The sequence below is a fragment of the Ambystoma mexicanum genome, chromosome 13 (assembly GCF_040938575.1).
Source record: "Ambystoma mexicanum isolate Mex_15411 chromosome 13, UKY_AmexF1_1, whole genome shotgun sequence".
NCBI classification, from domain to species: Eukaryota; Metazoa; Chordata; class Amphibia; order Caudata; family Ambystomatidae; genus Ambystoma; species Ambystoma mexicanum.
The window spans coordinates 512980103-512994780 of NC_090938.1; the positions used below are offsets into that span (position 1 = coordinate 512980103).

Genomic DNA, 14678 nt, shown 5'->3' on the forward strand with positions numbered 1-14678 from the left:
TACAAGGGAACAGGGACCTAACAGGGGGAAGGGAAGGGCAATGTGGAGGCAGAGTGCCTCAAAGTGAAAGGACAAAATGAGGGAAGCAGAGATACAAGGGAACAGGGAGCTAACTGGGGGAAGGGGAGGGCAATGTGGCTGCAGAGCGCCTCCAAGCTAAAGGACAAAATGGGGGAAGCAAATATAGAGAAGAGGGACCTAACAAGGGAAAGGGGAGGGCAATGTGGCAGCAGAGCACCTCCAAGCGAAAGGACAACATGAGGGAAGCAATGATGCAAGGGAACAGGGACCTAACATGGGAAAGGGAAGGGCAATGTGGCAGCAGATCGCCTCCAAGCGAAAGGATAAAATGAGGGAAGCAAAGATGCAAGGGAACAGGGACCTAACAGGGGAAAGGGGAGGGCAATGTGGCAGCAGAGCGCCTCCAAGCGAAAGGACACAATGAGGGAAGCAAAGATACAAGGGAATGGGTTCCTAACAGGGGAAGGGGAGGGCAATGTGACAGCAGAGGGACTGTAGAGGGAACAGTAGGGATCAGATCACCCAGATTCGGGTAGGATGGGGAGTTGAGAGTCTGTAAAACTAAGTCTCAGGGAGGAGCCATTCCTTTAAGATAGGTTCTTGAGGTCTTTGCAGAACTGTTGAAGCAAAGGGGCGAGTCTGATGGTGACGGGGATGAGGTTCCCGTGTCTTAGGTCATAGACAGAGAAGGCCTGTCTTTTCATTCTTTCCTTCCTGCACCAGCGGAGTTCAAGTTTGCACATGTCCGGACTTCTGACATTGTCTAATTTGTCTGACTAATGTCACATGACATTAACCCTGGGTGATGGCAAATGTGTCAAAGGAGCATTCGGACACATCTAGAAGACCTTTAAACTTTAATGGATCATATGCTTGCCTCTCATGTGGAAGTTGGATTGGAATTACATTACACAGTAGCTTCTAGTTCCCCAGTGGTTGCTCCTGCAGATAAGGATTAAATGCAAAACCCTCTGCATTGTCCACAATGCTTTCTGGGGCCTGGGTCAAAAATACCTTCAGCTATCCCTCCGCAAATACCTCCCCTCTCGAGCTCTTTGCTCCTCTACCTTTAACTCCCTCAGGGTCAGTTGTTTTTCAAAGTAACAAGTTGGGGGCAGATCTCTGTCTTCGGCTGAGTCCTCCATCTAGAACAGCCTCCCTGCCACTCTAAAACTTGAGGAGATCCATCTCCGGTTCCAGAAGCACCTCAAGAACTTCCTCTTTTCTTCTGCCTTCGCTCCCCCTATCCCCTGCTGATCTGTTCTCTCTTGGCACTGTGCACCTGGCCACCTTCTGTCCTCCGGGCGCTCCTGCATATGTAATAGCTCCTACTTCCCCAGTGGGCGTTCCTGCATATGTAGTAGCTCCTAGTTCCCCAGTGGTCGCTCCTGCATATGTAATGGCTCCTACTTCCCCAGTGGTCGCACCTGCATACCTAGGTGCTCCTACTTCCCCAGTGGTCACTCCTGCATACGTAGTAGCTCCTAGTTCCCCAGTGGTCACTTGTGCATATGTAGTAGCTCCTAGTTCCCCAGTGGTCACTCCTGCATACGTAGTAGCTCCTAGTTCCCCAGTGGTCACTTGTGCATATGTAGTAGCTCCTAGTTCCCCAGTGGTCGCTCCTGCATACATAGTAGCTCCTAGTCCCCAGTGGTCGCTCCTGCATACTGCGTGATGCCAGAAAGCTGCTTAACAAATCCTTGCTATAAACCTGAAAGTGATACAGAGAAAAATCTTCATCATAGACTCCACAGTAATCGTAGCATGAAAGCATTGCCAGAGCTGGGGACCACAGAAAGCATATGGTGCAGCAGCAAGCAAAGAATGTGGAGGTATAGGCGAGCCTGGTAGAGTTTACCTGCCATCAGTGCCTTTGTAAGAAAACCAAAAAGTTATGGATGAAAACACCCAGCCCACCTTTATCCAATAATTGCTTTGTGGGGCTTGCAATTCCATGACTTTTTTTTAGCGGTGCTGTGCCACGAGAGAAGAGAACCACCCATATGCAAATCAGTCTTGACTCTGACCTAAAAGGTAAAAGTCCAGCCTCAGCTGCTAGGCCCCGCCCCCTTCACACAAGCCCTGCGTCAGCCTCCATCAGTGGGACCCAGTTCGTGGAGTCCGGAGGTGCTTGCAGGCTACTGATTCAAGACCGGAAGTAGCGATCTATCGCGATGGTTTAAGGAGGGAAGGTGGTGATGGACGAAAGTCTCTTTTCCTACTCGTAGGTCTGCCCAAATGCTTAGATACCTACGGCTATTTCCTCCTTTCAATGCAACTGTGACACTTAAATATTGGACTTGACTGTTTAATCCATCCCCCTTTCTGGGTGTTTATCAGATAAAGTGACAATTATGGCCATTGTTTCCATCCAGTAATGTTAGCCTAAAGGCATATCATTCCATAGCGATGACTCTTCCGGTGCGCGGTACCAATCAATGTAAGATAGCTCAGCGATTTTAGCGCTCACTTCAGACATCTGTGTGTAACCTCTAATCACAGGGCTGAATCCCAGGAGTTGAGCGTTGTCAATACTTATTATTACATAGCATATCTTCCCATCACGAAGCACTGATATCAATGCTATTATTGCATACATTAAAATGGTCCTCCTAGGTTTAAAACAAAACTAAATACAAATATGTCTCATCTGCAAAATGACACTTTAGGTCATTTTCTTATGTCCCATATTCTACATGAAGTTATTATCCCTTTAATAACAAGCCACTAAAATAAAACACATAATTTCCTGTGGATTTAAGCACAGGTCAGTATTTTTTTGCAGCAAACGTATCACTTAGCATGTGCACTAGCAGAGCCAACCGTTTTGGCTTTTGTGAAGGCATGTGACCACCATTTTCCAGGCTGCATCTTAATGGTACTAACTGGCTATAAAATGGCAGCAGTTTACAACTGGTGTTAATAACTGGGCATATTATGGCAGAACCTGGCAAATGCCCATATAATACAAGAATCAAAACTGTTGGATTTGTAAATGCTTGTTTTCACAAGAATGTTAGTGCAAGGAACAGAAGCCAGAGCGCTCATATTGCTTAGAAATCAAGTGGCTGAAGGCACCCTTGTTTAAGACATTTTAATTAAATGAGTGGCTGATTTTCAGCTTCAATTATGCCATTACTTTTCAGAAGACAGCCAAACAATAGCAGCCCCTTAAAAGCCTGCAGTTTGATGTTACTGAGCAACCGAGCTAGCTCAAAGAGATCCCAGGAGGATGAGTTCTGGATGCCGAGGGATGGGTAGTGGTTGGGAATAGCCGTAGGGATTAGCATGGCCGTGGATGTTTAATGGGTAGGCAAACAGCCAAACAACAGCCTTAGGTTCTGTGTTTTGCTACTTCTAAGACAATAGTTTTGGCTTTATTGGTGGCGTAAAGTGCCACCTAACAGACAAAACTAGATATTACTTTTTGTGCCATCTTACTGAGTCCTCCCATTTCCTGCTCTACCAGGATGGATAGGAAAAGGAGAAAGGCTTTGCTGACCTACCATGTCACGGACCACAGTCCAGCACTACTGGCCTTTCAGATTCACTGCATAGCTCCACATTTTCCTACAGGCCAGTGCTTCTTCCGTTCAATCATTTTCAATGTACTGATGCACGTGTCTGTTTTAGTCCCACCAGGACCCAACAAAATGGAAGTATCATTTTATCCACTTACACTAGGAGCAATTTCCATTTGCTCCTAATGCTCTTTGTGTGGTTTTCTAACAAACGAATTCCACTATTCCATTGCACTCAGCTGCTAAGCCTACCATTTACCACCCGTTTCACAATTGCTATCTGTTTGAGTCCACAAGGCGTGTCTTCCTGATCTGACTGCTTCCCAATGCAATACATGAATAATTGACACACCAGACATCTTTTTCTCCAGATATGAAGAAATCAATAATTTGGCAGCAAGCAGCTGTTAACAGCCAGTCCATTAAAAGATGTGTCTCCCCTTCTACTTCCATTGCAGGTTCGGCGTATTACGACAACGTCCGCCCTCTGGCCTACCCCGACTCTGACGCTGTGCTCATCTGCTTCGACGTGAGCCGCCCAGAGACTCTCGACAGCGTCCTCAAAAAGGTTGGTACTGTCTTTTTTCATCTTGTGGTCATCAATGGGGTTTGTTGGGTGCTTGACAACATGAAGACCGAACGGCTGCTCTCCAGTGTTTAGATACCAGAAGTGTAGCGGAAGAAGTAGTGGAACTGTGTCCTCGGCAGGGGAGAGGTTAGGTGGAAGCATAGTGCAACTTGTGACAAGGTGTTGCGGCCGGGGCATTGCAGTAGTCTAAGCGACTAGTAACTAAGGCTCCCATTGCAACTCTACACTTGCACATGGACAAGAATAGACAAATCCTCTGCATAGAATGGGGAATATGGTTGTAACAAGTAGAGGAGTGGTAAACAGAAAAAAATAAAAGAAGTGGCACACCGCTCCCGACCGTTCCCGCTCTCTTCGATCACTCTTAGCTATGTATTTCCGGATACCGGCTAGAGATGAGCCGGTCAATGTTGGCGGCATTGTGAAGGTCAAGGTACCAATCCACGCAGTGTGCCGTGGCGATCTTGGCAGGAATTGGCTAGCATTCCATGGAAAGCTAATGAGTGTTGGGTCTATGCTTGCAATGCTTACATGCTTTCAAATTGGCAAATTATCTTGCAGTAGGAACAGGACAGGACGTGAAATCTGTTATGCTGTAGCCAAAGGCCATCGAACACATTCTTATTGAAATTGATAAAATGCGAGGCCATCCTCTTTAACTAACTATTGAACTGATTAATCCTTTATAATGCACTTAATACCGGAGACCAGCGGGACCAGGATTCGAACCTGCGTTGCTTTGCAGTGCCTTGCTTCTTGGACACACGAATTGGCCCTGAGCCTTCCTCCCCAGCTTTCTGAACAATGGCATTGGAACATTTTTGATTCTTAACAAAGTGTAATTATTCGCACAAACATTGATCTTTCCGTTCATTTAGCCTTACGTTCCGTTACAATGTTTATGGTTCTGCATGTTTTTGTCACCATGTGAAATAGCACAATGGTTGTAATTCATTTCTGGACAAGTATGGCACTCAGTAGTAGCACTTTTGGATTGATGTGTATCAAGTTGGTGCCTTATATAATCATTGTGGCAACATAGCCTATAACTAGTGTTGGTTGATAAATACAGTGCTTTGATTTAGTGGTGCAGCTGTGACGGAAACCTGCCTGGGACAGGGAGCCTATGTCTGGGGTACAGCAGCAACAATTTGCAAGATCGAAAGGGGCAGGTGATTAAGAAATGCCATGGCGGCTGTGCTTCAAGCCAGTGGCACCAAGGGTGGTGATGCTCCGAAACGCTATTTGCTTTAGCCTCATGGCAGTGAGAAAGTGTTGTTACGCAGACAGGGTATGCATTGTGACGGCAAAATGCCACCCCTTCCAAGATGAAGCAAGCAAGGGTTTTCTATGGTACTATCCTCCATGCACTATGCTGTGGTTCAATGGGACTCGCATGCATGGAGAAAATGATCCGATATATTTCAGTGATGCAATGATAACCTGTGTCACATTACAATCATTTCAAATTCATACTAGTGGTTGATACACTGGGTTATTTCTTGTAACTGGACAAAGCTAGCCACTTTCACAATTTAACACGTGTCTTTCGTTGGTCACAAAAACGTTTGCATCACATGAAAATCAATCTGTCTCCAATTCTTGCAGTGAATCTGAAACACTGCGGATGGTAACTTAAGCAAAGGACCCCTGTTGCATGTGCTTCCTCCAGGCTGTCCCGAATCCGCACATCAGATCATCCATCTTCAGATTCGAAGGATTTGATGTTGTGAGGGCATCTCGCTTACAAGAGACAATGGGCCTCATTATGACTCTGGCGGTAGCCGTGCTGGTAAATACTGGCACGGCTGCGGCACGAGTCATGCATTTTCCAGTGCTCGAGAATGGGCAATTACCGGGGCATTACAGCCCCGGCGGATCTGGTAATTGCCCATTCCTGGGCGCCAGAAAATATTACTCCACATTCCCATTTGAGTCCCATTGGACTCAATAGGAATGGGGAGGACGGATGCACCAGCACCATTTAAGGTCTGCAAGCTGGTGACATTCCACCCGCCAGGTCAGACCTGGTGGGCTGAAAAGCACTCGCTTGCAGAACTCCTAGTTTGCCGGTCCAGAAACAACGGTACCGGCAAGCTTACCGGTACCGTTATTTATGGACCGGCAAACTCATAATGAGGCCCAGTGTCATTTTGCACCCACGGTTACAGTGGCTGCTGTGATGAGTGGATACTTAATTCTGAACCAGCCTGTTTGAACTTCATTTTGGATCAAGATTTCAATGACCCCTGGTCGCAACCATTCTCTAGAAAGTCTAACGTGTCCGGTTTGCACTCGACAAGTCAATGTGCTTTTCCTTGCCCTTGTTCTCCCATATGAGAGAGAGCTAAAATATCCATTCCAAGTTGATTTGGGACAATTGAGTTGCTGTTGGAGGATATGCCACAGCCTATATACCAGGTCACTGATGATTAGAATTAGCGTCCTCTATTAAACAGTGATCTTATTGCCTAATCAAAGTGACCAACACTACCAAGTTTATGCTCCGGGTACTGGATTTTGAATTCCTATAAGATTGTTGGCATCACCACCACCATATCTGGTAGAGCTCAGCAGGCAGATGGAAATGATACATTGAAGAGATTCTCGCTTATGGATTGTGGCTGTGTTTTCAGGAAGGGGTGTCTGGGTAAAGGCTGCACCATCAAATCCGTGACTTATGTTAACCCAGCCATCATGTTATTCTTCCAGGTGTGAACCCTGTGCTCACCATGAAAGTGGCCACTCTGGGAGTAAGCTGAAATAAGAATTCTTAAGTGTATATCTCGAGGAGTACCAGCGGTATATAGTTATAACCTTCCTCTGCCCACAATTCTTCACTAATGTGTGTTCTGATAGGATTCTCATAGGAGTCTTTAATAGCAATGACTGGAGAGGGAATGTGTTATAGTGGTTAGGTTGCAGGTTGCACAACCTGTTGGCCTTGGGTCTAACCCTGGCTTCTTTTCATAGCCAAATTATATGTGTCCTGGCAAATCACTTAATCTCTTTGTGCTTTGGATCAATAATCTGTCAAAATAAGGAGTGCTTCGAAGCACACTCAATGACCGCATTAATTCCTAGACAACGATTCTGACTTAAGTTGGTTTATTTCAAATAGACATGTCAAGTGACTTTGGTTATCAGGCCACCCTGTTTAGATATGAATTTGCGAACTCAAGTTAATACGACCTGTAGCCCCGTGCTACAGTACTCTACCATGGGCGCCAGATCCAATGCACAAAGTTCCCATCTTGCAGTTGTCTAGGGGTGTATAAGACATGAGATAGTGTTCTTAACCTATTGGCAAAGATGACATAGCATTGAGATACCAAGCAATACGTTTTCAAGGAAACTGAATTATACTATAACAAGTATGTAGAGTGATTGGCTCTCAGGGGAGGTTGTGGACCCTTACCTACATTGATTGTCCATTACGTGAACATGAAAGCCCTTATCGATGACAATCAGAATATTGAAAAAGGAGATACACATATTAGTTCCAAACAAGGTACTGACATGTCCTTCTCATTCCAATGCCTTATACTGATGGATCTATCTGAGAGCCAAAATGTGAACCTTCATTAATGAAGGTACGCTTTAAATCACCAAAAAGGTACCCATCCCATGCCAAGTGGGGAGCTGGACTTGGCCGGAATGAGAACCCCACACTAAAGTTTTGAGTTTGGATTTCTTCAAACCGCCGGGCTCCACAAATGCATGATCCCTAAAGTAGCCACGGGGCGCAGCAGACCGCACTGAAACGATATCACTGCGTGAATTATGAGCCCTGGTTTTAATTATGCCCGCAAAATAATAGGCTCCTTCCAGCTGGACCGCTGGGCCATTACTGAAGCAATACAGGTATTATATTACCCAATAAGGGGGGCTGATTGGTGCCAATGATCATACCTCAATCCTGACATCCAATTGCAGAGGATATCCATTCTCTGCAACCTTCGCGGCACATTACGTGCCAGGACAGATTCTTTAGTCTCCACATTTTTACAGCGAGTTATCTGACAGTGGAACATTTCATATTTAGTTAAACTGCTCGCCCTGCTCCTCCGCATTAAACTCCACTTTGGAGAAATTCCCGTCCTGCGCGCTGAGTGCAACCGAGGGAATTGTGGCTGGCATTAGCAGGGCCCTTTCTTGCCAATATCTTCAAATTCAGGCTGGACCTGTCCCTGTGACTGCCGCTGAACAGGAGTTAAGAGGGCTCTAATTTTTTCTAATCCTTGCAGGAAAATTGGGGTTAAGAGGACATTTGTATTACCCGGACTATATCTCCTTCCCGCTCTGGCACACCACTAATCATGTCCTTTTCCACAGCACTGCAACAAGAAATGTAACTCTTTGAGCTGGGCTGCCCTTTCTCTGTAATTGTCATGTTTGAGGACAAGAAAATGGCTGGGCAAAAAGATTTTGTTTTTTCTGATTGCAAAAAAAAAAGAATTGTGTAGAAATCTAAACAATTTGCTATTTTAACCAAAGCGAACCAGGGAGCGTTTGCCATCAGATTTGGTTGGTGTATAGCGACTTGCTTCCCTTTCAACAAGGGTATTTGTTTTTAACCAATCCAATTCGTTTTTTAAAATAAAAAGTGTATTTCGTTTGGGGCAAGTGATTCATTTTAAAAGCCAATGCGACCAAGCCTGATTTGCATATGGTCTTTCACCTTCTGTAATGACTCAGCAGGCTGGAAAACGATGATGATCTGGAGGGTTGCCCAAAGCTATGCCCGTGATTATAATTGATTCAAAAACTTCCAGTCATCACCTATTGGTTTTGCGTATGTCCCTCCTTTAGGACCATGCAGGAAGTTCTGCCTTTAGGGACTAAAAGGAAGTCGTTCTTTCACAAAGATGCATCCAAATAGCAACATGGCTGGTTCCTTTTTATAAACGCATTGCCGTAAATGAAGACATTTTCTCTGCAAACCCTCTCTTCCTTGGTGGCAGGCCAGGGTGAGGAGGGGGAGGGCAGAGCTGTGGGGCGTGGCCCCAGGTCACACAATGCAATGTCACTTCATGGAACCCAAGCCTGGCGAATTGCATAAGAGCAAAGAGCATTTTGGGAACATAGGATTGCCCACAATTTATAAATTTGAAACTTGTCTGTAATAGTGATTCAGCAAGAAACCCTGTTGAGCCTGTTATGGAAGATGCATTCTGCTCTTTTCATTGGTCATAATAATCGTGAAAAGCTGGCTCTGGACAAAGGACGCCCACTAAACCGTCCCATTCATTAGGCCCGGCATCATGGCATGTAACTACCATGATTCTCTTGAAACCTGTACTATAGACTATCGCACCACTTCCTGTGTGATGTGAAGTACCCACATTTCATATATCTCTGCTGTAAATACTGTAATAACATGTGATGTATCCACTGTATGTACCATTGTATGTAACCAAGCTTAAGTATTCTTGTTACCGCTGCGCCCGGCTACCCCAGGGTTTGGAGCGCATTATCAAATAATAAACTAAACTCATCCTAACAAACAATGCCTCTAAATTGCAAGACATATACACCAATTTGTAAAACTGGGATGTGAGGCTTTGGCTGATCTGCACATAATCTGTCTGAGTCTTCTGAAGTGCATACTGCGCCTGTGCGAGAGCAGAGCTTTGGAACAGAACTGGACGTTTCCTGGGCAGATCCCAGGGCGCAGAGCTCTGGCAAGACAAACTTTGCTGGAGCTCTGCTCTGTCTTGTTTCGTCCTATTTCCTCCCCTGTAATACATGTCTTCTAAATAGGACGAACAAAGAGAAATGTGCAGGGAAGAGTAGGAGGAAGGACAAAGTGCAACTAAAGTTCATAACAGACATCCATTAGAATAAGATGTATGCCAGTGTTTTGGTTGCCTTAAAGTGCACCACATCTCTGAAGTGTAAATGTTACTGGTATAGCTGCTCCACATTCGGGGCCGCTGTGAAGAATAGGCAGAGGTCACATCTGCATTTGAAAGAGGAGGCATGACTATGGTACCGCTCATGCTAGGAGGAAGACAGGACACCTTCGTGCGTGCCGGTGGATCCAGAGTAGCCGCTTTTGTTAGGGTTTGTATGAAGACTGTAATTTCTTAAGAAGCTCAGCCTGTTGGACACCAGAACATCCAGTGCTGTGAATGAAGTGGGGTTAAGGGTGGGTGGCCATACTGTGGTGCAGCCAACGGCAGAGCACTGGAGGTTCTCTCACAGGCATTCAACACTATCTGCTCAATAGCCGGTGCGTGCGATCTTTGAACCGCACAACCACCACTAATCTGACTTTTAATGCTAATTTCGTTCTTTTTTTATTAATGTTTGGACCTAGCTCGAGAGCAGCAGAGCGCTGTACAGAGTGTGGGGAGCTGGCAATTGGGCTGGCATCTTAGCCAGAAAACTGCAATATAGTGTGCACACCTGCTATAATGTCAAGTTTATATAAATCATTTTGGATTATTTCAAATTGGCTTAGGATCGGGGGGAGCAAAATGCAACTCTAGCACAAGTAGCGCAGTACTGTGAGGTCTGTGCATCTGTATGTGCTTCTATTGGAATTAGTCCTTGGTCACGTGTTGTTGAAAGAGCCATGTTCTGAGAGATTTATGAAACTGGAGAATTGTGGGGCATTCCAAGCTGATAAAGGGATCGAGTTCCAGAGGGTGGGTCGATGACAAGAGAAGGATTGTTTGCGGGTCCTCTTCTTGTGGATGAGTTGTGATTCAAGCCAGTTGGTTGATTTGCTGTGTGCGAAGTGTGTGCCACCAGATATGTGGATCTTAGCTGCCAGTTATGCTGTTGTGCTATTTGTGACTGCTTTGTAAATGATGCATGCAGTATTGAACAGTGTCTTGGCTTGGAATGGAAGCCAATGTAATTCGCGTCGGATGGGGTAATTCAGTGAAATTTCTGTGCTTCCATAATGAGACGTGCTGCAGCATGGTGGACTGCTTTTAGTGGGGCCAAGTGCGAAGCGGAGATCCCTGTCAGGAGAGCATTTCCCCCATCAATGTGCAAGACCACAAGGGCCTGCAATGCAGTCCAGAATTCCTGCAGTGGGATGAAAGCTAAAGATTCTGAACCAAGCTATTTGGGCCCACTTGGCTATGTATTTCTGGCAGCCTAAAGATGTTGCTGAGTCTGAGAGTTGTGGATCAAATCCTTCTAGGTGCATATCATTGAGCCATTGTTGTACACGTTGTTATTAATCGGGTAGACCGATGAGGACAAATTCAGTCTTTAATGGGTTTATAATGAATTCAATAAGAAAACACATTTTTTTACATGGCACTAAAAGCTAGAAATGGTGGAGGTAGGATGTTGATGTTCTGAGCCTTGCCAAACCATGACCAAATCAGTGTCCATTCTGTGCTGCCACAAGATGTCCCATTTGAATTCATACACCATAGCCACCCTTATCCTGCAGCACCCAGACATAGTGGAAACAGACACGTTTCTCTACTGGCCTGTGCCCAATGTCCAAATACAATTGTCCACTGGGGCTATGACGTTAGCTAGTTGTGAAGATGGGAAGTGGGTCAATAAATACTCTTGTACAATAAATAGGTGACACAGTTATGGTTGGGCCAGAGTAGATATCTTATTTATTTTCAGAGTAGATATGTACTTTATTTTGTAAGATTGTGGATGATAAAGGATTCAAGACTCTGTATATTCTTTTTAACAAAATACGTAGGGGGGCGCATACTGTCTCTACCACGCTTAGAAACTTCATATGTGAGGTTGAAAGTTTTCATTATTTGACTGATTTTAAAATTGACGCACCCTTTTATCGGGGATATTCTTTAAAAGAAATTAACCATAACGCCATGTTATGGGACAGAGGTTGGTTATTACATAAACTCTCAATGGAAGTGAGATATATAGAATATACTAGACAGTTTCCCCTTTCCTGCTCCTTTTTGTGATTTAATTAAATCAAACTATACAATTGAGACATGTTGTAATGCATCTGAGATTTAATTTATTACACCTTCTGAATTTATTGGTGAATGGAAAAAATGTAATATGAAATGAGAATCTGTAGTTTGTGTAATCAACGGGTTGAAACCTCTAGACGTATTTACTTGCTGCCCAATATTACACAATTTGTATAATAAAGGATATAGAATATATGTCAGCACCTTGATGCAAATTGAGACAGATCAATTTCGGGGGACTATTTTTTTGGGTAACAGCTATGGATTACTTTATATGTAAGGAATTTTAGAAGGACATCTCTGTTTAGATTTGAAACATAATTTTGTATGTGATTAATGATTTTATCTATGTCTCGTGTAAATCTGTAGATAAAATCGATTGATTTGAAACTGTGAATTTTGATACCCATTTTTAGTCCACATTCTCGAGCTCATGAGTGGATCTTACTCAGGTAGTGCCTATGGACAGTGGGCCTCTTTATCTACCCCCACTCCCCCCACGACTTGCTGAAGAACTTGGCAGTTTGGGCATGCAGTGACAAAACTGAAGCTGGTGTGCGTGCTGTGATAACCCACCCTTTGGCTCCGGGCAATTTCCATGCCCAGCCAACAAATAACACTAAGTCCACTTTGGTGAAATGTTATGCAGAGGAAAGCGTGCGAGGGAGCCAAAGCAGCCGGCCTGTGTCCTGCGCATGAATCACAATTGTGACGCGGGGTGCCTTTTTGACCCAAACCAAGTTGCCAACTGCTGCCCTGCAATCAAAGCCCTGTTGTTCTTCAGCTTGGGTGCCCAGGATAAGCCAGAAAGTTGGGCCGAGATTGCAATGTCCTCAATGGCCCGACAAAAGCGCTTTTGACCACTCACGTCAATGGTGCAGTGTTGCGGGAAACAAAGCAGGCCTTAAAAGCCAGGGCATTCCGGATGCAAGGGTGTTGGACTACTGTACGTACACTGTGCAAGGATTTACAGCACAGCTTAGAGGCTGTCCTCCATTGGAGCCAACAAATGAATCATAGAGCGCCGACTGAGCGGCATATACACCAACCGAGCAGCTGAAAACCACAGACTTATTCTTTTCCAGCAGACATTCCAGGTTGGTTAAGGTCACGTGGTGTAGCTGAACTGTTTCTACTTCTACTAAGCTCTTTATGGGAGTACCCAGGATACTTTTCAGCAAGGCCTTCAATGGAGTCCCATCATTCATCTCGGCTTCAAAGCAGTCCTGTGTCAACTTAGGTTTTACGTTTTAATGGTTGTCTGGGTTCACCGGACTTTATCGGTGTCAATGTCTCTCCCTAAGTTCAAGATGGGGTCGGTATTCAATTTGGAAAGGGCATATTGGGGATTTCCCAGCAGTCTGGGTATCTTCAACTTTGCCTCTTTCTTTTTTAGCATTTCAGTCGCATGCCTGACGTGGCCCCAGGGCTCGCTTTACTGTTATTGGTGAAGGATCACGTGCATTTTAAATAAGCAAACTTGAACTTAAGATGTTTACGACGAATGGCCCTGCACAAAGTCAAACGCTATGTTCCAGGAAACTTCCCTTTGGGGAGCACCTTGGGGCCCAATTCATGAAACCGTTGTGTGACCCGAATGAGGGGTGTCTTCTGCCCTCGCAGCTTCCAGTACAGAAAACCTTGCAGGTTGAAAGACTGGCTGTGGATGTAAGGGGCACACAACCACTCAGTGCATTGGGCGCATAGGTGCATTCCAGATGCATAGATACTATGTAACCTCGTGTGGTCATCCTTAAAGGGCCAGCTCACCTCGAGTTGTTCAAAGCTGAGCGGCTTAGTGTTTCACTCATTATCAGGCATCAGAGATTTGACTTTCAGGATCACCGGTTGACAGACGGCATGCCGATGCAATTTCAGAAGGCTGCCCTTCCTTGCACAGTCTGGCCTGGACGTGGGGAGGAATTGGGGCAAAACTAGACAGCGCGCATAGTGTGTCTTGTCTAAGCACTGGTCAATGGAGGATTGTGTGGGCTTGCTTCCGCAGCATTCGCGAAGATCTGCTCCCAGACCGGGTGCTTCTCTGTCCCCTAAGAGGGCACTCCGGCGACACCTGGTAAGCGAGAAGGACTGGGTGATTAATGTGTGAGCTCTGGGAAGAAACAACCCAAGCAGCACATCCATGGATTCCAAATGTATGTGGTTTACAGGCATTTTTATTTTAGGGTGAGTATTGTGACAAATCAAACCAGCAGAGAGGCCACTATGTATTTCTTTCTTAGAAGAGTTTTTTGCAGAAATCACTATCACTTCATTTCAAATATAGGTTACGTAGTCATTTTTATGTTCCCAAAGTGCTCTATGCTTTTATGCAAATCGCCAGGAATCAGGCCTTCCTGCAGTCGCCTCCCAGCAGCACTTGATATGGTTCCTTGAGGAGATCAGGCGCTGCTCGACCTGGGTTGGGGCTCTGCATCTCAACCCCGGCCACATCACTCTTACCCCCCTAGCCCACACAAAGGGGAGGGTGGTGTCCAGTTTGTCCATGTGTAGCTCAAATGACTCCACCCCTGAAGGAGTCTGTTCGGCAGCAGAATCAGTACCCGAAGGTCTTGACCAGGTCGATGGTTCCCACCAATAGGGGATGCAATAATGTTG

At 45.3% G+C, this 14678-nt stretch overlaps 1 protein-coding gene across 1 annotated transcript in view; it reads left to right on the forward strand.

Moving 5' to 3' along the window:
- Positions 1 to 14678, forward strand: part of RND2 (Rho family GTPase 2) — a 229614-nt gene that overhangs the window by 128328 nt on the left and 86608 nt on the right. The window contains exon 3 of the mRNA XM_069634198.1: positions 4001 to 4110. Coding sequence (XP_069490299.1) covers positions 4001 to 4110 — 110 coding nt within the window. The remainder of the gene's footprint in view (positions 1 to 4000; positions 4111 to 14678) is intronic.